Source organism: Citrus sinensis, chromosome 9 (assembly GCF_022201045.2).
Source record: "Citrus sinensis cultivar Valencia sweet orange chromosome 9, DVS_A1.0, whole genome shotgun sequence".
NCBI classification, from domain to species: domain Eukaryota; kingdom Viridiplantae; phylum Streptophyta; class Magnoliopsida; order Sapindales; family Rutaceae; genus Citrus; species Citrus sinensis.
In genome coordinates this window covers 19,976,321-20,000,837 of record NC_068564.1, presented here as the reverse complement: position 1 = coordinate 20,000,837, position 24,517 = coordinate 19,976,321, and the positions used below count along the sequence as shown (strand labels likewise).

General features: G+C 40.9%; 3 protein-coding genes and 1 pseudogene across 3 annotated transcripts; 2 read left to right on the top strand and 2 right to left on the bottom strand.

Annotated features, from left to right (window-relative positions):
• The first annotated feature begins 1,948 nt into the window (after positions 1 to 1,948).
• LOC127899922 (uncharacterized) lies at positions 1,949 to 7,053 on the top strand (annotated as a pseudogene).
• A 3,694-nt stretch (positions 7,054 to 10,747) lies between these two features.
• On the bottom strand, positions 10,748 to 13,615 carry LOC127899921 (uncharacterized). The gene is made up of 4 exons (XM_052434068.1): positions 13,470 to 13,615; positions 13,233 to 13,409; positions 11,501 to 12,992; positions 10,748 to 11,077 (listed from the first exon to the last, which is right to left on the bottom strand). Exons 1-4 carry the CDS (start codon positions 13,613 to 13,615, stop codon positions 10,748 to 10,750), a joined length of 2,145 nt encoding a protein of 714 aa, XP_052290028.1.
• Positions 13,616 to 17,464: 3,849 nt separating this feature from the next.
• LOC127899920 (UPF0481 protein At3g47200-like) lies at positions 17,465 to 18,864 on the bottom strand. The gene is made up of 2 exons (XM_052434067.1): positions 18,447 to 18,864; positions 17,465 to 18,306 (listed from the first exon to the last, which is right to left on the bottom strand). The coding sequence occupies exons 1-2, from the start codon at positions 18,862 to 18,864 to the stop codon at positions 17,465 to 17,467; spliced, it is 1,260 nt and encodes a 419-aa protein (XP_052290027.1).
• Positions 18,865 to 23,830: 4,966 nt separating this feature from the next.
• Positions 23,831 to 24,517, top strand: LOC127899919 (uncharacterized). The gene is made up of 2 exons (XM_052434066.1): positions 23,831 to 23,990; positions 24,078 to 24,517. Exons 1-2 carry the CDS (start codon positions 23,831 to 23,833, stop codon positions 24,515 to 24,517), a joined length of 600 nt encoding a protein of 199 aa, XP_052290026.1.

The following is a 24,517-nucleotide window of genomic DNA, read 5'->3' as shown; positions in this document are numbered from 1 at the left end:
ATTTTTAATTAAACGACGAATTTCGAAAAACTTACAGGTACCCATTTCATCATTCTTTTTCTTTGTCCAATTTTATCCATTTTGATCCCTTTTTATATTGGATGCAAAATAAATATAATGTGCCCTTCGAATGTTGCGTCATAATGTTTGTTTTTCTAATTTAATTATTTGCATATAGTTTTAACGTACTATCATTTGTCAATAATGATGGTTTATTTGGTCGCTCTGACTGTTTCTTCCATGCAAATTCTTGAATAATTGACGAACTTCTTATGTTTCCACAGGGAATTTCTTGAAATGCATGTTTAATAGTTGACGAATATGTGGACAGTGCAGGAATATGGTTAGTTGTGTATTTCATTTCATTTTGCTAAAAAAAGGAGGATTGAACAGAGAAAAGAACGATATAATATATATATATATATATTTTGTCTATATAAATAATTTGATTTTCGAAGAGAGTTGGTGTTGCTAGGCATGATGATTGTAGACCCTTTGTGAGTCAATATCTCAAGGGTTTATAAGAAACAAATCGGCAACTTTGTATATGATAGTGAGGATTTTACTGCTCTTGGTGCATCTTGAACAGGTATCATAAGTTATGCATTTGATGCCATCAATTAGTTTAGTTTTGATGGCAATTAAGGAAGTAAGGCTTATCATTTTGCCGTTCTTGCGAACATGAAGCTATAAAGAAAGTAATATCTCTTTTGATACCATGACAAGAGAGGATCCAAGCGCTTCAGGCCAGCCGTTGTGCAGAGATAGAGGAAACGCTGTGTCAAGCAACAGAGTTGATGCGGAAAGAAGCGTAAACAATGTTTATCTGCGGAAATGCGAGGAATTTTCTTCAGAGTTTCTAAGGGATCGTGTTGCCGTAAGAAGAATGACAGTCATGAATGATGGAAAATATCTCCAGACAATCCAAGCGGGTGTTAATATCAACCACAACCATCTGTAGGGATGGCAATGGGGAGGGGAGGGGACCAATCTCCCCGTACCCATCCCCGATATTTTGCGTATATCCCCATCCCCGTCAGAATTACTTTAGAGAATCTTCATCCTCTCCCCGAATAATAACAGGGGATCCCCAAGGGTCTTCGATCCCTGAATAACTAATACATTTTTTGTTTTCGATTTTGAGTTAATCATATTAAAATAAAAAATTCAAATAAAAGTAAAGTTTGAAATATATTTTACATTAATATCCATTACAAAAGTCACATACATTAAATTAGTAAGTAACGCAGCATGTAAGGGATACAAACTTCTTTTACAAACTATCGTGAATAAATTAATAGTCTAATACAAAATTGTTACAAATAAAATCGAATTTAGATTCAAAATTAACTTTTTCAATGGTGGCGTGGGCACTTTATAAATGTGGACTATTCCCTTTACAACACAATTAAGTCGGAGCAAATCAAGAGTAAATATTATATGAGATTAGATTATATTAGATTAAATTAGATATTAAAATTGTGATTCGTTGTGGGCAATTATAACATCTAAAAATAAATAAAAAATAGATTTAAGTTTAAAACATTTAATGAATATTAAAATTAAAACAAAATTTTTGGGCTAATAGAATTTACCCTGTTTTTTTAATGTCCTAAATAAAAATTTAGGACTTTAATTAGTTAATTAGGCTTAAAAGTTTAATAATATAAATATTTTGATATTTTTTATTTTTACCGATATTTATAATTTTATAATTCAAATTTTATTATTTATTTACTAGTAATTTTAAAAAATAAAAATAAAATTAAAAATTGAAATGGAGAAATGGGTAGGGGATGGGGATTCCACCTCATCCTCGTCCCCTCCCCGAATAAGAAATTGGGTATGAAATTATCCCCATACCCTCTCCGAATGGGGAAAATCCCCGAGGGTACCCGTCTCCGTGGGGATTTTTGCTATCCCTAATGGCGTTGTCGGGTTAAGGAGGATGGCCAGCGAAGGCAATGCAAATGCCTCGGATTTTGGTGGCACTTTTGGTTATGCGGTTGAAGCAAAGAAAAATAATTATCCTGATAATCTAAGCAGATGCCAGCTGCAATATGGTGCTGTTGGACAATATTCAGGTATATTTTTTGATGAAAATCATTGTGATCAAGTTGCAACAGAATTGTCCGGTTCCCCTGTTTATGTTGTGGAGTCTCCTCAGTCTTATCATCCTTTCTACACTTTAGGTTATGCAGAAAGTCCTTTTACTAGAAAAATGAAATTTCTTTGTAGCTTTGGGGGAAGAATATTTTCCAGGCCCAGTAATGGGAAGCTTAGATATGTAGGTGGGGAGACATGAATTATATCCATAAGGAAAAGTCTTACTTGGGAGGAATTAATGAGGAAAACATCAGGAATTTATAATCAACCTCATACAATCAAGTATCAGCTCCCTGGTGAGGATCTTGATGCACTTATATCTGTTTGCTCCGATGAGGATCTCCATCATATGATAGAAGAATATCAAGAGCAGGAAAGAATTGGGGGTTCTCAAAGACTGCGAATATTTCTCGTATCTTTAGGTGAACCTGACAGTCCAAATTCTTTAGAGGGAAAGACCACACAACAGACTGATGCTGATAATCAGTATGTTTCTGCTGTTAACAGCATGCTAGATGTGAGTCCTCGAAGAAGTTGTAGTGGGCAGACTTTGGCCAGCCACACAACACATATGGGCAGAGACTCTCCTACAGTTGCTTATATCTCTGAAATTAAGGATCATAGTCCAAACTCCGCAAATCTGGGTGGGATGTTTTCAAATAATGCTAATACATTACCTCCAATCTGTGTGGCAGGCAAGTCATTGAATCCATCCGTTCCTGTAACAACAGTTTCTTCTCAGCGTATAGATCCTTTCAATTCTAATGAACATTTTTATGTGGACTGGCCATGTGATGGCAATGGAAATGATAATCCTTGTGTTATGGACAAATTTCTTTGCGACCATTCCTATAATGTGAATTCCCTAAGTCATTATGATAATCTTTCTCATGACCATCATCCATTGATGAATTACCACAAGCACAACCAAAATTTAGTAGAAACCGACCAGACTAACAACTACCACTTGCATTTGCACAATTGTGGCCTCAGTAGAGATATTGTGCATTGTACACCATATAATCAAAGTTATAAGAACTACAGATTACTTGTTCACAGGGAAAGGGTGCTTTCTGACTCAAGGTTACGGGTTCATGATAACAGCTCTACTCACCATTTGGAAGAAGCGATTATTTCTCAGAGCCCAAGAAATATTGGAAGAGCGAAACCACCATCGGTAGCAGTGTCAAGTTCTTCTAGGGGTTTTCAATGCACTGGCAAGATGTAATTGATGAGAAACACCAAGGAACCACTTGTCAGAATCAGCCCTCGTTCAAGATGCTAGAATCCTGCAATGATAATTTTAAAACTATTCAGGAAATCAAGGCTATGAATGGGAACCCCGCTTCCTCTGATCCACATTGGAAACACCTTATAGGAAATAAAGAAGTTACACCAAATAATAAAGCCATTGAAAATAATATTAACTACCAACCCAGCAGTAATCTTCCCGTACGACATTCACCGAACTCAGGAAGCTCACTTTTCTCTTTACAAATAGCTACTGCAGAAAGTTCTGCAGGTTTTATAATAGAGAACCTTTATGGTTACCAGTTGGATACAACAACTATGCCTGAGTTTCAGGTCAAAAACTCAATGCTACAAAGGATGAGAAGTGTGCTCTGACTCAGATAAGTCAACCAGTTTCCCCAGGATCCTCTGTAAAACTATCTTCAAAGGACAAGAAGTCTACAATGACTGAGCTTAGTCAACCGGTTACCCCAGGATCCTTAGTAAAACTATCTGTGTCATCTCAAGCAGTTGCTAATCAAGAATGGATAAACCCAAGTTCCGTAAGTATATTTCAGTATAATCATATACATTCTTAAATTAGACATATATTTCAGTCATTTCTGTATGCTGTCTTCAGAAATTGATGAATCCTGCTTCAAGTAGAGAGGGTACAATCAATGACGAAGACCACAAATATTACTATGGGGCTGACAAGGTATTTTTCAGGAGAGTATCATCTGAGGGGCGAAAGCCTAGAATTGCATATTGTGCCCAAACTGAACCATCAGAAAACAGTCATAAAGACAAGATGCTTGCTAATCAAGAATGCATAAACCCAAGTTCTGTAAGTATATTTCCTTTTAATTTTTATATAAAAGCTTAAACTGGCTTATATATGAGCCATTTCGGTTGTCCTCAGAAATTGACAAGTGCTGCTTCAAGTAGAGGGGCTACTATCAATATGAAGACCCCAGAATTTATTATAACAACGGGGCTGAAAAGCTATTTATAAGATGATCAAATGAGGGACAAAATCCTAGAATTGCCGTCCGTGCACAAGTTGTACTGTCAGAAAATGATGATGAACACAATGTGCTCAAGTATGCCGTTATTGTGGAAGATGTAACTGATAGTTTAACTCCAGGAATCCGTTCCTCCTCATCGGTTGTGCCATTTGTACAAGATGATGTCAGTGATGATTATCCATCTCCTATGGTAACTGAAACTGAGAGTGCCGATTCAGATTCTGACCTTGAGGTAGCACTTGACATTTTCCCTATTGTTTGTTGATTTGTTCCATTATTAAAATGGCTTTGCTGATTGACATGAGCTGAAATCCTATCTTTCTTAGGATGTCAGAGGTGATGCCGCAATGGCTGAAATGGAAGCTGCCATTTACGGTTTGCAGGTTTATGACAATCATTTTAATTAATTTGTGATAAACTTTTGTGAAAGTCTATATATGTTGAATTAAATGCATTATTCATATTCTTATCTGCAGATAATCAAGGACAGTGATCTTGAAGAATTGGAAGAGTTAGGTTCCGGTACATTTGGAACTGTCTATCGTGGAAAATGGAGGGGAACAGATATTGCCATTAAGAGAATCAAAAAGAGTTGTTTTTTGGGCAGATCATCAGAACAAGAACGGTTGGTGGGTCTTCTCTTTCCTTCTACTCAAGATACTCTTATCACGATATTCATATTTGTAAAATTTAATTTTGTTAATATGCATTACACATTTCAGTTGTGGAAAATCAGAAACAAGTTATTGAAAATTTTTGCTCTAAAATGCTTGAACAATTTTTTTTTTTTGGGTTAATAAAAGCATGCATGTAAAATGACACTGCAAGATTATATCCTACCTTTTGGACTCTTTAGATCAGAATAGTTAAAATCCCACTCATTAGTATATATCTTCATTATATATAGGGAGGCAAAATCTAGTGCAGATGTGCGTTGGAGTTTGCAATGTTCCTTCTTCCAGTAACTCTTTGTACAAACAGTTGCATGCCCATCCACACTAGATAAAATACATAGTACTTTGCTTTGTGTTGACATCCTTATTTTTCTAAATATGGAAAAATAAAAAATTTCACCCAACCTTTTGTACAAAGAGATGGGAAGTCGATGCACGGGGAGTTCACAAATTAGTCGTTACCAAACAGAATTTTTTTTTTTTGGGATGGAAATATAACATTAGTAAATATACAGATTAAAGACTTCTGGAGAGAGGCGCATATCATATCAAATCTTCACCATCCAAATGTAGTAGCATTTTATGGTGTCGTCCCCAATGGACCTGGAGGAACAATGGCCACTGTAACTGAATATATGGTGAATGGATCACTGAGGCTTGTCCTTACAAAGAAGGACAGGTGAGTCGACTAGCATATCTTATTTTCCCTTGTATCTCCAGCAATTCCTGCAGAATACTTGATCGCCACAAAAAGCTAATGCTCATGATGGATGCTGCTTTTGGCATGGAATATTTACGTATGAAGAATATCGTGCATTTTGATTTGAAGTGTGACAATTTGCTTGTCAATTTGAGGGATCCCCAACAACCGATTTGCAAGGTGGCAAAAACTTAGATAATATTGAATATGGCCTTCTTCTATTTTGTGTCAACACTTGCAGACACCCTTGCTCTTGACATGTGATTAATTAAATGCTGTTACTAAAAGCATACGTAGGCTAATGTCTTTGGATCTTTTAATTTGCGAGCATAAAATGATTGGAAGAATAGCATATTTCACTCAGAATTGACTTTCCTGCTTTTGCAGGTTGGAGATTTTGGTTTGTCAAGAATTAAATGCAATAAACTTGTATCCGGTGGCGTGTGTGGAACCCTTCCGTGGATGGCACCAGAGCTATTGAATGGCAGCAACAATAGGATCTCTGAAAAGGTGAGGGTTTATTTTCTCTTTTTTTCGAATAATCATAATAGAAGCAAATATAAGTGTGGAAACCTATATGGTGATAACATCATTTAAGCTTTCTTTTCTTTGTCTAGGTTGATGTTTACTCATTTGGTATGGCATTGTGGGAAATCATCACCTGCGAAGAGCCATATGCCAACATGCATTGTGGTGCTATCATAGGTACAATTCGCACTTGGTCATTCAAACTATTTCAAACTTTTCTGGATCAATTTTATCACCAAATCTTCTCAAGAGATTCCATGCTGTAATTGATTATCCCTTAAATAAGTATTCATGTATTTTTATAAAATAATTTAAGCTGTTGAATAATGTAGTATAAAATTGTGTTTTACATGACTGTCGAATAGTTATATATATATTGTTGATGCGAGATTCTGGTTATGCTCGTCCTACGACCAGGATATCTGCTCGATCAACCTCACCTCGATCAGGATCTCTCCTCGTATGCTTTCTTCTCCAAGTATCCCTGCGTTCACAGAAACGAGTCAGAGCACGCCAGTTGTTTTCCCGGCGTAAACCCTCCGACGCTCAAGTCAGATGTGAAGGTTCTGGGAACGCTTGCCACAGATCTTATGACTTTTCTGTAATCTCCGTTCTTAGAGTTCTCTTTTCTTAGTTCAAATAGCCAAAATTCTAACCCTTTTACCTTTGTTGGTTACCTTTTTATAGGCTTCCTCTGAATCCAGATCTTCCGCAGTCCACGCCCGTCATTCTCCCCACTCTCGAGTGTGGACGCCCCATTACCGCCATTGTCGGCGAATGGAGATGACCCTCGTGCCTTAACTCTCGGATAGGAATGCACGTCCTGCCAACTGTCGTTGACTGCGTCTCCTCGCCTCCATGCCTAGCAGGAGTGACCTTATGCCTCTGACAGGAGTTCGGCCTCCCGAATGGCATATTCGTGGACAAGCAGAATACTCCTGCTCCTATTCCCCTGCTACTTGGCTCTTGCAGGATACACCTGCTCGCAGAACCCTGCCACCAACCACCTGCTCATCACGTCTGGTCTCCTCGATGTACTTCCCTCAAACACAGGTCCCTCAGTTTCTGGTGTTGGGTAATGTAATGGACCAGCAGTAGAAACTCAACGGTTCTCGTTCGCGTGGGGCTGGAAAAGGCTGCCAGGAGTCATGTCACATTTAATTACGGACGAGGTGATGTGGCAAAAATCTGCCCTTTTATTTAAATTTTAAACCAACGGTTACGAGGCCCTTGGGATTTGGTACCGTTAAATGCTGGCAACCTAAGAGTTCGTCCCCTTTATGAAACCCAAATCCTTTCGTACAGAAAACTCATCATCCACTCCGTCTCCGTCTCTATCTCTCCAGCAAAGAAGTTCCGGCATAAAGGCATCCATCTCTGTCTTTCATCAACTGAAACATTACTTCAGGTACTTCTTCTATCTCCTTGGTTTCGGATAGTTGTAGATAATTTCTCTTCTCTTTTGTTCGGGTAGTAGTTGGTGGTGGTGTTGTGGTTAGCACTTAGGGAATGTCGAAAGGTAAAGAGAAGGTCATTGAGGTTGACGACGATGAGTTGGACTTCCTGCCTAGTCTGCTCACCGACCCTGCTTTTGACCCCGGGATCCCCTTAGAGCCCATTAGATCCAGTGTTGGTCCTAGCGCTAGGAGGATGTCTCCCCAAACAACCTCCTCGAGCGGAAATAGCGATGAAGATGGATCTTCTGGGTCGGAGAACACCTTGAGTGAGGGTCGAGGAGATGATTCTGGTGAGGTGTCCCCATTAGGAGCGTCGCGACCAGAAGAGAGGAGTACAATAGGAGGTAGAGCCATATAGCGGGATTACGCTATTGATTATATGACGTGCACGACCACGTTTGATGAGCTCGATGACCTCCGGCTTAGGTATAGTATTCCTGGTGAAATACCTCTTAAGATCCCAGGAAAGAAGGATGCTCCTAGCTGGCCTCCTAGGGGATACGTTACCCTGTATCTGGATAGCTTTAAGTATGGGCTGAGGTGTCCCTTGCAACCTTACTTTGCCCGAATACTTAACGGGCTGAATCTATCTCCTGGTCAGTTGAACCCAAACGGATGGAGAGTACTCTCTGGTCTGTTCATATTGTGGGACAGATGTTGCCAAAGCGAGCCCACAATTGATGAGGTGAAGCATCTGTACCAGCTAAAGAGCAGCCCCAAAGATGCCGGCTGGTACTATTTCCAATCTAGTACCAAGACCAGGAAACCTATAACCGACCTCCCTACTGGTGGTGGAGGGAATTGGAAGAGAAAGTTCTTTTTTGCTGGGGGTCCTTGGGGTCAGATTGCACAAATGGACGGGAAGGATTATCGGGTCCCCCCCCCCCGTTTCACGGTCCCAGGTTGCCTGCTCGCTTTAGATGTCTTGTATCCATAATTGTTCTTGCTTTATTGGCTTGTCTCTAACCAAGTGTCCATTTCCAATCTGCTCGTTTGTGTTGTAGTTTCCTGGGGTGTTCATTTCCCGTTCCAACCTGGTCAGCTCAAACAGGTTGAGGCTGTGCTAGTCAATTCCTGCCCGAGCCGAGAGCTGTTAACTACTTACAACTTGCTCGAGTCTCGCTTGATACTACCTGGCCATAAGATGGAGGACGCTGTGATTGGGGCTCTGAACAGGAAACGTTCTCGACCTCAAACCACGAAGAAGGACCAGAACAAGGACGCCCCTTCTGCAAAGCGGGCCAACATCGTGCAGCAAGTCTCTCCCTTGAAGACTTTACCTCCTGCTCCTGCCAAAATTGCGGAGACTAGTGGAGCAGCCACGGATCCTGCTTCCTCTTCTTCTCCTGTCGTGCCTCGATCTCGTTTACCTGACAGCCGAGCAGAATACTTGGTCCCCTACCTCAATGAGTTATCTAAACTCGTGAGCAAAAAGGACCTGGAGGACTTTGACGGCTGCACCTTGGGTGAGCTGGTGGGGGCCATGCAGTATAGCGCTTTCCACCTCAGCTGCATGACTACCTATTACAAGGCTAAGGTTAGCCGCTACGACCGGAAGATGAAGGAAGATATTCAATCGGCGACGACCAGAGCTGACGTGGCCGAGAAGAAAGCATGGGAGTTGAATCTCGAGAATCTGAAGCTGATAGAGCAAGAATCACTTGCTCAAGCAAAGGCCATTACCCTCAAGGAGGAGCTTACGAAGGTCAAGGAGGATCTGGAAAGGCAGAAGGCTATGTATGAGGCCCAGCTCGAATCTCTCCGCGACTCCCACCGAGCTCAGGTCGAGAACTTGGAGAAGGAGGCCGACAATCAGTACGACCAGGGACTTCGGCATTCTTATCGTTGCATCATGGCCGTCCTCGGGAAGCAACACCCTGATCTGAAGATGGATGACCTTGCAGCTGGTGTTGCTCAACATATGGATGAGGAAGCGGCCAAGGAAGATGCTGAAGAGCCGATCGTGATTGAGGAGGAGAACTCTCCTCCTCGTGCAGTCCCTGCTGCCGTTGGCGAGGCGAGCACCCCCCTGGATGCTACTGGTGATACCCCCCTGCACCTGAGGAGGTCCAGCCAACCGATGCTGCTCGGCTTACTGATCCACCATCTTCTTAATATATTTCTTGTACTGTAATGAACAATTTTTGTGACGATTATCTCTTCTATTAATTACTAACAATTAACAAAGATGTTTTTGATTACTTTCTTGTGTTGTAATCATGACTTATTTTCCGTTTGAGAATCTGCTCGTCTTGGCATATGGTTTTGCCACATGCCTTGGAAAATTCTTCGATGCTTGAGATTCTGCTCGCCTTCGCGCGGTCGAGCAGACCCTGGCACGCTTGGCTTCTGTCTCGCCGTAAACAAGCTTTGAGACTTTACGAGCCTTAAAAAAAAAAAAATTTTTTTTTTTCGACGCTTGGGGATTCTGCTCGCCTTCGCGTGGTCGAGCAGACCCTGGCACGCTTGGCTTCTGTCTCGCCATAAACAGGTTTTGAGACTTGACGAGCCTTTGCATGCCTTATAAATTTTTTCGATGCTGGGGGATTCTGCTCGCCTTCGCGTGGTCGAGCAGACCCTGGCTCGCTTGGCTTCTGTCTCGCCATAAACAGGCTTTGAAACTTGACAAGCCTTTGCATGCCTTAGAAATTTTTTTGATGCTTGGGGGTTCTGCTCGCCTTCGCGTGGTCGAGCAGACCCTGGCACGCTTGGCTTCTGTCTCGCCATAAACAGGCTTTGAGACTTGACGAGCCTTTGCATGCCTTAGAAATTTTTTCGATGCTTGGGGATTCTGCTCGCCTTCGCGTGGTCGAGCAGACCCTGGCACGCTTGGCTTCTGTCTCGCCATAAACAGGCTTTGAGACTTAACGAGCCTTTGCATGCCTTAGAAATTTTGTCGGTTGCAAGTGACTGAAATTCCTCGACGTTCCATTAATTGGAAGATTCAACTTACATGAAATTGCTTGGTCATAAAATAAATAACGGCAAATACGAACAGAGAGAACTTGAAAATATTAATGACTCTTACTGGAAATATTTCCTGAGATGTGCTGCGTTCCATGGGCGCTTCACCTCGTGGCCATCCATGCGAACCAGCTTGTAAGCTCCCAGACCAACTAGCTGCTTGACTCTATATGGCCCTTCCCAATTCGGACCGAGCACTCCTTGAGTCGAGTCTTTGGTGTTCTGATTCACTCTCCTTAACACCCAATCTCCGACCTTGAACTGTCGTATGTTCACCTTCTGGTTATAATACCGGGCAACCCTCTGCTGGTATATGACTGATCGCTCGGCTGCTTGCTCCCTCTTTTCCGTTAGCAGGTCAAGATTCAAACATATCTGCTCGTCGTTCTCCTACTCATTAAAATGGTCTGTCCGATGTGTGGTCGTTCCTATCTCAGCTGGCACGACCGCTTCATGTCCAAAAGCCAAGGCGAACGGTGTCTCCCCAGTTGCTGTTTTGTGGGTTGTTCTGTATGCCCATAGCACACCTGACAGCTCATCAACCCATGCACCCTTTTTTGCTCCAAGCCTGGTTTTCAAAAGCCTCTTGATGGTCTTGTTGGCTGCTTCTACTTGTCCATTCGATTGCGGGTGAGCAGGCGAGCAATACTTCAGCTCTATCCCGAGGTTTTGGCAGAAATCCCTGAAGCTGTGATTATCGAACTGCCTGCCATTATCCGTTATCAGGGCATATGGGATCCCGTATCGACAGATCAGGTTTCTCCACACAAAGTCTGTCGTTTTCTTCTATGTGATTCTGCTAAGGGCTTCGACCTCTATCCACTTTGTGAAGTAATCTATAGCAACTATGGCATGCGTTGCTGCTCCTCGTCCCTTTGGCAGTGGGCCAATCAGATCAATTCCCCATTGAGCAAATGGCCAAGGGGAGACCATAGAAGTGAGCTTCTCTGGTGGTTGGCTGGGGAAATTTGCAAAACTCTGGCAGCTTACATAGCTCCTGGTCTTCTCCTGTGCATCCTGGTGCATTGTCGGCCAGAAATATCCCTGCCTTAAAACCTTATGGGCCAGGGATCTCCCACCAGAATGGTTCCCGCAAATTCCTTCATGTACTTCTCTCAGTACATAATCCGCGTCGTCCTCGTCCAAACATCGAAGGAACGGCAGTGTATATCCTCGCCGATACAGTATCCCATCAATCATCGTGTATCTCGAGGCCTGGGCTATAATCTTCCGAGCTCGCAGCTTATCTGGTGGTAGTACCCCATCTCTAAGGTATGAAACTATCGGCTCCATCCACGAGCATTTTTGTTCTATTCGCAGCACCTCCAAATTCTGCTCGATGCTTGGGATGGACTTCACCTCCAGAGGGACCGACTTTGGCATCTTTGGATCTGCTACCGCTGCCATCCTGGCCAAAATATCTGCTCGACTATTCTGCTCCCTAGGGATTTGTACCACCTCCACCGCTTCGAATTTCCCCATCATCTGCCTGACTATCTTCAGGTACTGCTCCATCTTTTCCTCTCTTGGTTGGAATCTTTCACTGACATGATTCGCAACCAGCTGGGAATCAGTTCTGATTTTCACTCTATCTGCTCTCACGGCCTTAGCCAGTTCCAACCCTGCTATCAAGGCTTCATACTCTGCCTGGTTATTCGTTGCTGCGAACTCTAACTTTACAGCATAAGAGATCTCCTCCCCCTCCGGGCCTTCCAATACAATCCCTGCTCCTGATCCCTGCTCCCCTGATGACCCATCTACAGACATTTGCCATACTTGAGCTTCGCCACTGTCTGCAACTACATCTCGTTGGTCTAAACATACTTCAGGCTCTGTAAATTCTGCTACGAAATCGGCCATTGCCTGAGCCTTTATCGCTGCTCGGGGTTTGTAGTCTATGTCGAACTCGTTCAGCTCTATAGCCCACTTGACGAGCCGACCTGAAGCATCTGGCTTGTGCAGAGTTTGACGCAACGGCTGGTTTGTTATTACCGAGACTGGGAATGCTTGAAAATATGGCCTCAACTTCCGAGCAGCAACCACAAGGGCAAGTGCCCATTTCTCCAACGGTGGGTATCTGGTCTCAGCATCGAGCAGGGCATTGCTGGTGTAATATATCGGATACTGAACTCCTTCTTCCTCCCTCACCAGAACAGAACTGGTGGCCCGATCCGATACCGCCAAATACAGATATAACTTGTCCCCATCCCTCGGTGTGGACAGCAGTGGAGCTTGCTGCAAGTATTGCTTCAAGTTCTGAAAGGCTTCCTCGCATTCTGGTGTCCATTCTGTTTTCTTTCCCCTCCTTATCACTTGAAAGAATGGCTGACACTTATCTGTAGCCCTGCATATGAATCTGCTCAACGCCGCCAACCTACCCGTGAGGCTCTACATCTCCTTCAGGTTACGAGGAGACATCATCTGCACAATTGCCTGGATTTTCTCGGGATTTGCTTCAATCCCCCTATGGCTCACCATGAATCCAAGGAATTTCCCTGACTCGACCCCAAAGGCACACTTCTCCGGGTTGAGCTTCATCTTATACTTCCTCAAAAGCCCGAATGTCTCCTCGAGGTGTCTGACGTGTTCCTTCGGGATTTTGGACTTGGTGATCATGTCATCCACGTACACCTCCATGGTTTTCCCAATCAACGGCTTAAAGACTTTGTTCACCAGCCTCTGATAGGTGGCCCCAGCATTTTTTAGACCAAATGGCATTACCCTGTAACAGAACAAACCCTGGTTAGTGATGAAAGCCGTGCTCTCCTCATCCTGCTCGTACATGGGAATCTGGTTGTATCCCGAGAACGCGTCCATGAAGCTAAGCAGACCATGTCCAGCCGTTGAATCTACTAGCTGATCGATCTTCGGTAAAGGGAAACTGTCTTTTGGGCACGCCTTATTAAGGTCCGTGAAATCCACACACATCCTCTATTTGCCATTTGCCTTCCTTACCAACACCACATTCGATATCCATTCAGGGTAATTGACTTCCCGAATGAATCCTGCTCTCAAGAGCTTCTCCACCTCGCCATTTATAGCCTCATACCTCACCTGGTTGAAGCACCTCCTCTTCTGCCTTACTGCCCGAGCACCTTTCTTTACTGCCAGCTTATGACATGCCACCTCCGGGTCAATCCCTGGCATGTCTTCATGTGTCCAAGCAAACACTTCTGCATGAGTCTGTAAGCATTTCACCAACTCCCGCTTTTGCTCTCCCTTAAGTCTCGACCCGATTCTGATCGTCTTTCCCGGATTCTCTGGTCCCAGGCTTACTGTTTCCAGATCCTCTACAGGTTCTTGTCTGCCATTCTTGTTTTCCACTCGGGTATCGAGGGATGTTATCTGCATTGCTTCCCTTGCCGCCGAGGAGTAGCAGCTTCTTGCGATCCTCTGGTCTCCTCGTACCACTCCAACTACCCCATTCACCCGGTACTTCAGAGCCAGATAATGGTTGGACAGCACCACTTTGCTCATCCTCAGAAATGGCCGACCTAGGATTATCTGGTAAGGACCTTCCTCATCCACTACCACAAAATCCAGTATCATTGTCCTTTCTGTCGGGGAGCTCCCAATCGTGATAGGCAGCTCGACCACGCCTAGAGGGACCAGCCTTCCTCCTCCAAACCCCTTCAAGGAGGTATTGGTGTAATCCAACTTCAGGTCTGCTATTCCCATCTCCTCCAGGGTTGACTTAAACAACACATCAACTGAACTCCCTGTGTCAGCCAGTATCCTGTCAAACTTCTTGCTAGCGACAGTGGCCTTGATGACCAAAGCATCCTCGTGGGGGTATAGGATCCCTTCTTCATCCTCATCTGTCCACATGATTGGCACTTGCCTGACTCTTGCACGTTTGGCTGCTGGGGTGTTGAAGAATACCTCTTTGCTGGTCATGGCGTATCTAGCATAATTCTTCCTCGACCTATTGGAGTCTCCGGCCAATGTCGGACCCCCCGCTATAACCCTCACTGCGGGCTGCTCGCGTCTCAAGTTCCTGTCACTCTGCTCCCCTTCACTTGTTGAGGCTACCATTGGGATGGTCCCATCTACAAACTCGTCCAGATACCGATTTCTCACCAAATCTTCAACCTGGGTCTTAAGATCTCTGCAATCTGCTGTGGTGTGGCCATGAGTGCCATGAAACTTACAATAGCGTCCCCTGTCCCTCCTGCTGGGTAGCTTGGTTATTGGAGCCGGGAAGTATAGCAACCCTTGATCCTTTATGGCCTCGTACACCTCGGCCAGGGACATCTTCAATGAAGTGTACCGCCCATAGTCCCGGTTATGGTCAATCAGGTTCACTGCTCTTTCTCTGTTTGCTCCGTTCTGAGTTGGGTGCGGTGGCAGTACCTTTGGTCTGCTCCCTCTGCCACCGTGGGAGTGTTGATGACCACCATATGATGAACCATGCCCTCTCCAAGGCTCCCTAGCTGGGGAGCGAGGAGGCTGCGCCCTGCTGCGCTGATACTGTGGTGGCCTCTGATGAGGCTGGTAAGCAATTACCCGGCCTCCTGCTCCACTATCCGAGGCCTGGTAGTTCCTCCTCCTGATCGGCCCATTCCCCGGTAATGCTTTCTTCTCTTTCCTCCCCAACCCTTCTAACTGGTCTATCTTAATTCGTGCTGCCTTCTCCTCTTCAATCTCAATATCTCTCTTAGCCTGCTCGTATGCGGCCGCATACGTCTGGATAGCTGGGCTTCTCAAGTTGTACCACAGCCTTCCTATCTTCACTCCTTCTTTCAATCCCCTTAATGCCTGAGGGTGGTTGAAGGCTCCCAAGTCGAGGACAGCACGATGAAACCTCTTGATGAATTCCCGAAGGGTTTCTTGCTCCCCCTGTTTCATGCTTTTCAGCTCCATCATGTCATCTTCTGGTGCCATTGCCCCACTAAACTGCTCTGCGGATTCCTGGCACATCTGCTCGAAGGTTTTAATGCTGCCCCGAGGAAGTTTCTTGTACCACTCGCGTGCACGTCCCTCCAGGGATAGTGGGAACACCCTGCACCTTTGGGGCTGAGATAATCCTTGTACCCCCGTTATGTCATTGAAGCGTTCTATGTGCACCAGCGGATCAGTTCGTTCCGAATATCTAAGGTCCGGGAGACAGAAATCTCTCGGAATAACTGCCCTCATGATATCTGCTGCGAGCGGTGATTCTCCGTCCAGTATTATCCTCCAACCAGGAGCTCTGCTCATTCCTTGCATATCGTCAATTATCTGCGCTAGTCTGCGCACTTCCTCCTCCAGCTGCACCGCACGACCAGGGTCACGTGCTGCAACTTGATCCCTCTCTTGCTCTACATCATGCAAGTGTTGCCTCAACTCTGTTTCTTCTGCATTCGCCACCCCATCGTCCTCGTAAAAAATCTGTTTTGCCGGGGATTGCTCTTCGTCTCTATGGAATTCTCCCCGCAGAGGTATGTTACCTCTCTCACCACCAAGTCTCCCGGCGGTTTGACTTCTCCTTGTACCATCGGGACCTGGTGCCACTCCACCACCTCTCACCATTTCCTCCTGGGTTACCCTTCGTTCACTCCGCAACTCATGCAGGATGGTTGTCAGGGTCTCCATCTGTTTTTCCATCCGTCCCATCCGGTCGAACATGGCTTTTTCCCTGGCTTCGCTGGCTATCTCCCTCAGCGTCACGGAATCGTTCAGCCTCATATCACCCCCTTGTGCACTACTTCCTCCTGTCTCCATTACTTTTCACTTGCTTCACTCCTCTTCTTGCTATCAACAGAAGCTTTTTGCTCAGGTCCCCACAGACGGCGCCAAAATGTTGATGCGAGATTCTGGTTATGCTCGTCCTACGACCAGGATATCTGCTCGATCAACCTCACCTCGATCAGGATCTCTCCTTGTATGCTTTCTTCTCCAAGTATCCCTGCGTTCACAGAAACGAGTCAGAGCACGCCGGTTGTTTTCCCGGCGTAAACCCTCCGACGCTCAAGTCAGATGTGAAGGTTCTGGGAACGCTTGCCACAGATCTTATGGCTTTTCTGTAATCTCCGTTCTTAGAGTTCTCTTTTCTTAGTTCAAATAGCCAAAATTCTAACCCTTTTACTTTCGTTGGTTACCTTTTTATAGGCTTCCTCTGAATCCAGATCTTCCGCAGTCCACGCCCGTCATTCTCCCCACTCTCGGGTGTGGACGCCCCATTACCGCCATTGTCGGCGAATGGAGATGACCCTCGTGCCTTAACTCTCGGATAGGAATGCACGTCCTGCCAACTGTCGTTGACTGCGTCTCCTCGTCTCCATGCCTAGCAGGAGTGACCTTATGCCTCTGACAGGAGTTCGGCCTCCCGAATGGCATATTCGTGGACAAGCAGAATACTCTTGCTCCTATTCCCCTGCTACTTGGCTCTTGCAGGATACACCTGCTCGCAGAACCCTGCCACCAACCACCTGCTCATCACGTCTGGTCTCCTCGATGTACTTCCCTCAAACATATATAGTTGGCCATGTGTACCAAATCTCAAACTTGCACATTAGGTCTATTCAGATAGATTTTTTCTTTTTTTTTTATCGCATCTGATGATGACAGCCATTGCAATATCGATCTAATTGTTAGGTTCTTTCTTGATCATGGCATATTGGCATTGCTAGTTGTAGATAGGATTTCCTGCTGCTCTTCACCATAGCCTACTGGCCCGTGTTTTTATGTTCATGTATTTTTTTCACTTTAAGCTGCACTCATTTACTGCTGTTTTTGCTGCTTTTGCTGTTTTTTACTGTTTCTACTGTTATTTGATGCTATACATCACAAAGCATCTTAATGCAATACACGACAATATTGTCCCACATTCATGAAAACGGAGCTTATTAATAAGACAAGGCCCTCCCCCAAGCATGATGACTTGAAATAAGCTAGAACTGAGAACACGGTTTGTACGGCGGCAAGTATGAGCAGTACAAGTGCAGCGAAGAAAGAAATGATTGCCCATGGAGTGTTGAAATAATTGTGCCATAAGTTCGCCATCCACTTGTTCCATTTTCTGTCACAGTACTTGTTCACATTCTTGAGCATTTCTTTGTAATTGTTCTCAGGTGGGAGACGGACACAAACTCCAAGCCTATTGAACATCTGGGCAACCACTTCTTCGTCACCTAAACAGTTAGTAAGAATCCCGCTCTCACAAAGTATTTTCACATCCTTTACGGTATTGATGAGACCGTCCATGACATCTATATAACTAACGAGAGGACCATACCGTGTATTTTGGTACTGCTCATAATCAGTCAGATTTCGGAGTAAGGACTCGGTCCCATTATCAATTGTCAATTCTGAGATTTTCATTATTCCCTTAGCCTCTTCAAACAAGATTGGTAGCTCTGGCAACTCGTCCATTGTTGTCTTCGGTATCTTCTCGAACTTGATTCCAGCCTCTTGGAGCTCTGTGGCACATCGTATTCGTATGAACTCCTCATTTTTTACTTGCTCAGTGTTTGGAGGAGCTGTTTGTATGATAACCTCTTCAAACAAGATTGGTAGCTCTGGCAACTCGTCCGTTGTTGTCTTCGGTATCTTCTCGAACTTGATTCCAGCCTCTTGGAGCTCTGTGGCACATCGTATCCGTATGAACTCATTTTCTACTTGCACAATGTTTGGACGAGCTATCCATTAATTTTTGTATATGAAGTCCAGTAGATGCTCTATTTTTTCGCCGGCATTTAGTGCGCCGTCCGTCCGTGCTTGTGCCTTCTCAAATACATATCTGAAGAAATTGAAATCATAAAATGGAAATTTTCTTCGCCAGGTGTCGTAGTCCTGTCATAAACCTTCTGAAGAACGAACAAGGGAAGTTGATTATGAGCCAACAACAAATCACGCCCCAGTATCCTAGAGTTCCAAATTATCCTGAAAGTATGGTCATTACCGTACCCTATTCCTAGCGCTCTGTAGCAAAATAGCTCAACAATAAAGCAAGCATCAAGGAGCATCATTTCCACGAACTGGTGTGAAGTAAGACTTACTTTTTCTGAATAACATTTACGAGCTTCCCCTTCTAACTTTCTCATGACCGAGACAAGGGTTCTTGCAAGCTGTTCCCCTCTTCGCTCGAGAAGCTGTCGCTCGAGAAGCTTCTTCAGAAATCGCTTTTTGTACTCTTCCATCCCTTTCAAGTGATCTCGAGAGCGGAGCTCGTAGGTAAAAGGACCGATTGCTGTCATTTCTGGCTCATAGGATTTTACATTCACACTACGTAGATGCTCAGGTACTTTCGGGATTGTAGGAAGATATAATTCATCAGGTACTTCAGCAAGTATGTCATCAACATTAATCGATACATGATCGCCATCGTGCCAATCTGCTTGTCTGCCACTGTTAATCAATAATTAATGTTGGAACTAACAATAATAAAATCATAACAAGACAGCAATTAAATTATTATAGGAGAAATAAAATTATTAACAAGGAATTGGTGTTAATTATATTAAGGCACACCCTTTTCACCTCCTTTTTCCTAACCGAAACTTATTGACTAGATTTTGTTCTTCAAAACCATCGAATTATCAATGAATACAAGTCAGTTAAAGTACAAGTTTTATTCTAATAAACCAATGCTATACTAACAATTGAAAAGCCAAATCAATAATTAATGTTGTTTTATTGATTTTTATTTTTTTGGCGTTTCACATACACTTAACTCACGGGGAAAAAGGAAAAAATCACCAATTCCGATTTAATGTGTTTTGTCTCATAGTACATCGGTATTTTCCACCCTATTATTTTTTATAAATCCACCCCATTTTTAAGGAATAATTACAGCAACTTCACAATATTTTTAATGAATACAAATTAATAAATGTTTTGCATATTTAATCAATTAAATCCTTTCATTAATTTTTTTTAAGAATCTTTAGCTATCTTTAATGAAAAATTTTAATACAATTTTATTTTATTTGCCCCAATAATTATGAGTTATAGATATTTAATTTTGTGACTTAGAATCTAATATTTTTAAATGAAATCTAATTATTATTTTCACTACCCTTACACGTATATGACGTAAATTTGATAGCCTAATAATTTACATGAGCATTGTGATATAAAGACAAAATGTTAGTTTAATTAAAGATTAATAATTATTCTAATAAAGTAGGATTAGAAACAATCAGTTTGGTATAAAATTAAAAAAATATTGAAGTTAAGAGTAAATTATTGATAGTTTTTCCTTGTAACGGTAAAATAGTCAATTCAGACTTATACCAAGGCAATCTTTGTAATCAAGTATAATAAAAAAATTTAAGTTACAAAAAAGTAAATTAAGATAGATTTAATTAATTAATTCTCTAAAGTTTTTATTTAAAAATTTTAAAAAATAATGTGCACTTTGTGCAATTATTTTCTAAATATGGGGTGTAATTGCAAAAACTATGGGATAGAAATATCATCACACTTTTCTATCTTTTAACTTGAACATCATATTATTTTATTTTAAAATAGGGATCTAGGGGCTCATATTAGGGAAATCTACAAAAATAACACAAAACTTTCCGATTTTACAAAACAATTTGTCTACAAAATTGGCCCCTTTAAATTTTTCTATCATATATATAGCTAGCCAATTATCTAATTTTTGGATGAAAATACCCACCGCCCTCAACAATTCACCATTCTCAACAAAATGTTCAATCAACCAACTTGACTATTTTCTTAGAGATATGTTGCATATATTGCTTGCTAATTAATTAATTTATTATTTACTAAAAATTGGGAGGGGGGGGGGGGGGGAAGAAATCTACATATTAAACTCAAATAAATCATCCTAAAATGTGCGACCTTAACTTTTTTTTTTTTTAATACTACTTACAAAACAGCATAAAATGAGCAGCTCTAAGTATTCTGACGCGGAGGCAATGAGATTCAGGGTAGGTGGCTAGGATACTCAAAAATCAAAAAGTCGTGTAATCAACAAAACAAATGAAGCACACATCTGAATCTATATCTTTTTATATCATTTTATTCTATATTTGAAGGAACACGGCATGCGATCAATACAGACATAATAAAATGTTACAAAAATTCAGATGTAAGTTTACCCAAATTTCAAAATCAGAGATAAAGTATCAATTAACATTGATCACTAGAATAAGAGAGCAAAGAATAAATATGAAGTAGTGAAACATGCTTGTTAAGGATCACCTTTATTACTCTCTCGCTGAGGTGATCAATATATCTCCTTTAATTAATGAGAAAATTTCTTTGCTGAATCTAGCTTCCAAATTTCTTCATCAAATGAGAAAATTTAGGTAATGGTTCATCCTTACACATATAATGGTTCATCCAAATTTCGTTGTTGACTCACAATCAGGTTTAAGCTAACGCGGCAACTGCCGCTTACTTCTTTTTTTTTCCTCTTTCACGTTTCCAATTTTGCATTTGCTTTTGCTTTGACTTAATAATAATAATAATAATTATTATTATTATTATTTATTTAATATAATATTACAAAAATTTATTTTTATTTTTACATTATAATTAATAATAAATATTTAAATATGAATAAATTTCAATAATATTAATTTAAAATTAATAATGATATAAATAATAATATAAAATATTATTACAATTTAAATATGTTAATATAACATAATATAATATTTAATTTAAATTATTATAGATTACTATTCACATTAAATTAATGTTGTTATATTGTTGGAAGAACATGAGAATGGATTAAAGGAACTGTGCTGATGTGGCAGCGTTTTCTTTTTTTCCTTCTTTTGCTTTTCCTTTTTGCTTCTTGCTCTTGCTTTTACTTTATAATAATAATAATAATAAATAAATATAACTTTTTAATTTAATATAATATTATATAATATTGTTATTTTTATAATTCATTAATAAATTTATAATATAACTAATAATAAATACTTAAATATGAATAAATTTCAATAATATTAATCTAAAATTGATCATAATATAATATATAATTTAAATTAATTACAAAAAATTAATGTAATACAGTATAGCATCAAACATTATATAATATTGTTATAATACAATGCTAATACAATACAATATACACAATATTAAAATAATATGATACATTATACCAAACGCACACTGAATTATTAGATACATAATTGAATTATTGAAGGAAATTTGTTTTAATTTCATCAAGGGATTGCGTCGGCATCACTGCTCAAACCGAGGTAGCATTCCCGTGTAATCATTAGCATTTTACAATTCATGCCGTAAAAGGTAGAAGAAGAGAAAGTTGATGTCAAAGTGTTTAGAGATATTTTATCATTTATATTTTTATATTGATTATTTTTTAAAAAGGTTGCTGAGTGAGTAAAATTAAATTAATTTTTTAACCTTTATCTAACTAAGCTGCTAATTAAATAGAATTATTTAAAAATCACACAATCAGACATTTCTCGAAGAAAATTGTTTAGTATTGAATCCACAACAATACTAATCATCAACTTCCATACACATATTCTCGTCGTACAATTTTAATTATACGAAAATGGAATATCATATCACACATCACACATAATTTATATTGATATATGTTAGAAAAAAGGATAATTCAAAAGGCAAAAGGCAATTCAATAACTATGTTAGGTAATAGCATCACTACTACTGATCACTATAATATATAAAAGCAATGTGTAACAACAAAGTATACTTAAATTGATGGTAAAACTTACTTGTTAAAGAGCGTCTTTACTCGCTTTCTACTCGCTTTCTTAATCTTAAGTATATACTTCTCTGCAATGCTAGCTTGCTTCTCAATAATTTTCTTATGGGATGAAAACTTCAGAAGCCAATGGCCCGTACTTTTACGACTGTATAAATTGTCTCGTGACTGGTATGTGGTAATTGAATTATTGAATTTTTTTTTATAACGGAAATTGACCAGGTCAAGCGAGGTTTATTGAAAAATAAAAGAGCAAAGAATTAGTTAAAACCTAAATTAAAGAAATTAAATCCCTTTTTACCTAAGGCTCTAAATAGGTTTTCCTTCTTACAAGTCTTTTGTTTGAGAATTATATTAACTTTTGTTTAACAAAATCAATGAAGCCCTGAAAATGTAGACACAAAAATCACTTAAACAAACTGGTCAAAGTCAAATAATAAAAAATGAAAGCACATAACTGAATAGATATGTCTGACATGCATAGGATCAGTAAATAATAACCAAAAATTACAAAATTCATATGTAAATTTACCCAAATTTCAAATCAAAGATGAAGTATCACTATTGATCACTTGAATGAGAGCAATGTTGAAAAGTCAGCAATCAAAGCCAACTTTTCAAATAGGAAACACACAGCTAGCATGCAAGCTTTGGAGAAAATACAAAACGTGTTGAAACAATTGGCCAAAGTTGGCACCGGCCCTTGACAATTAATTGGCAAGTTGATGGAGGAGCCACATGCATTTCTTTTGTTTTTCAAGTCGGCGCCAAATTGCAGGACTTTTGCCAACTACTTGAAGAATTTTTTCAGTGAAGCTCAACTATAAATAGAGCTTCATACAGAGAGAAATATGCATCCCAAAAATTTGTTAAGCTTATAAGTTTATAAGCTTTTGAGAGTTTTGAGAGTGTGAGCAATTGTAGAGTGTGTGTAAGAGTACTGGGTATATTTGGGTTCTGGGAAAGTGAGATTTATTTACTCAAATTTGTACTCAAATAATTGTTAATAATACAATTATTTTTCTCTTGCTCTCGTGGACGTAGGCATATTGCCGAACCACGTAAATTTTGTGTCCTTTATTTTTCAATAATTATTTGGTGCGCTTGATTCCGCATTCCGCGCACAACAAGTGCTATCAGAGCCGACGGTTCGTACTTAGGGGGATACGGTACTGTTCACGTATACGGCACTATTCACGTATACGGCACTATTCACGTATACGGTACTATTCACGTATATGGTACTATTCACGAATATGGTGGAGACGGCCATTTGTACTTGGAAGACAGTCTATTGTAAGTAGTGTGTATTTTTGCATGTCTAGAAAAGTTCTGTCAACAAAGGCGATAAGAGTATGAGGATTCTAGTTTTTAATTAGGACCGAGTTCCCGTCCAGTTTCCTGGAAACTTTCCTGGTGTATTTATTCACGCGAAATTAATATCATAGAGATTATTTTTCAAGTGGAAATAGTTCGTTGAGAAAATGGTAGAAGGTGAAACTTCCAGAATTGGGGAGAGATCTACCGAGACTATTTCAGGAGACACTTCAGGTGGGAGGCGAGATTTGTCAAATCGCTATTCAGCACCTGTTATAGGAGGCCAGAAGATCGATGTTGAAAAGTTTGATGGGAAAATCAACTTCGGCATGTAGAGGCGTGAAGTTATGAATGCCCTTATTCAAATCGATCTCGATGTTGTTATGAAAAATAAAAGACACTTGTATGATGAAGAAATTTGGGATCGTATGAACGAGAAAGCTTGTGGTCAGATCAGATCTTGTTTGACCAAGGAGGTGAAATACTTGGTGAAAGATGAGGAGTGCGTGGTGACTTTGTGGCGTACATTGGAGGAGAAGTACCTGCTGAAAAGTCCTGAAAATCGTCTTCATGCAATGAGCCAAGTATATGGCTTTCGAATGAAGCCTGGGGTGTCAATGCACGATCATGTCTCAAGATTTGAAAAGTTATTTGCTGATTTGAAGAATCTTGATAAAGATATTAAGGATGAAGTCAAGGCTATGATTATGTTACACTCACTACCAGAGGAATATAGCCATTTTGTGACTACCTTGATATATGGGAAGAGTGTGATCGCCTTCAAAGATGTTTGCACAGCATTAACTAAATTGGAGATAAAAGTTCTGAACGAGCATTGTCTGAAGCTTTGGTGA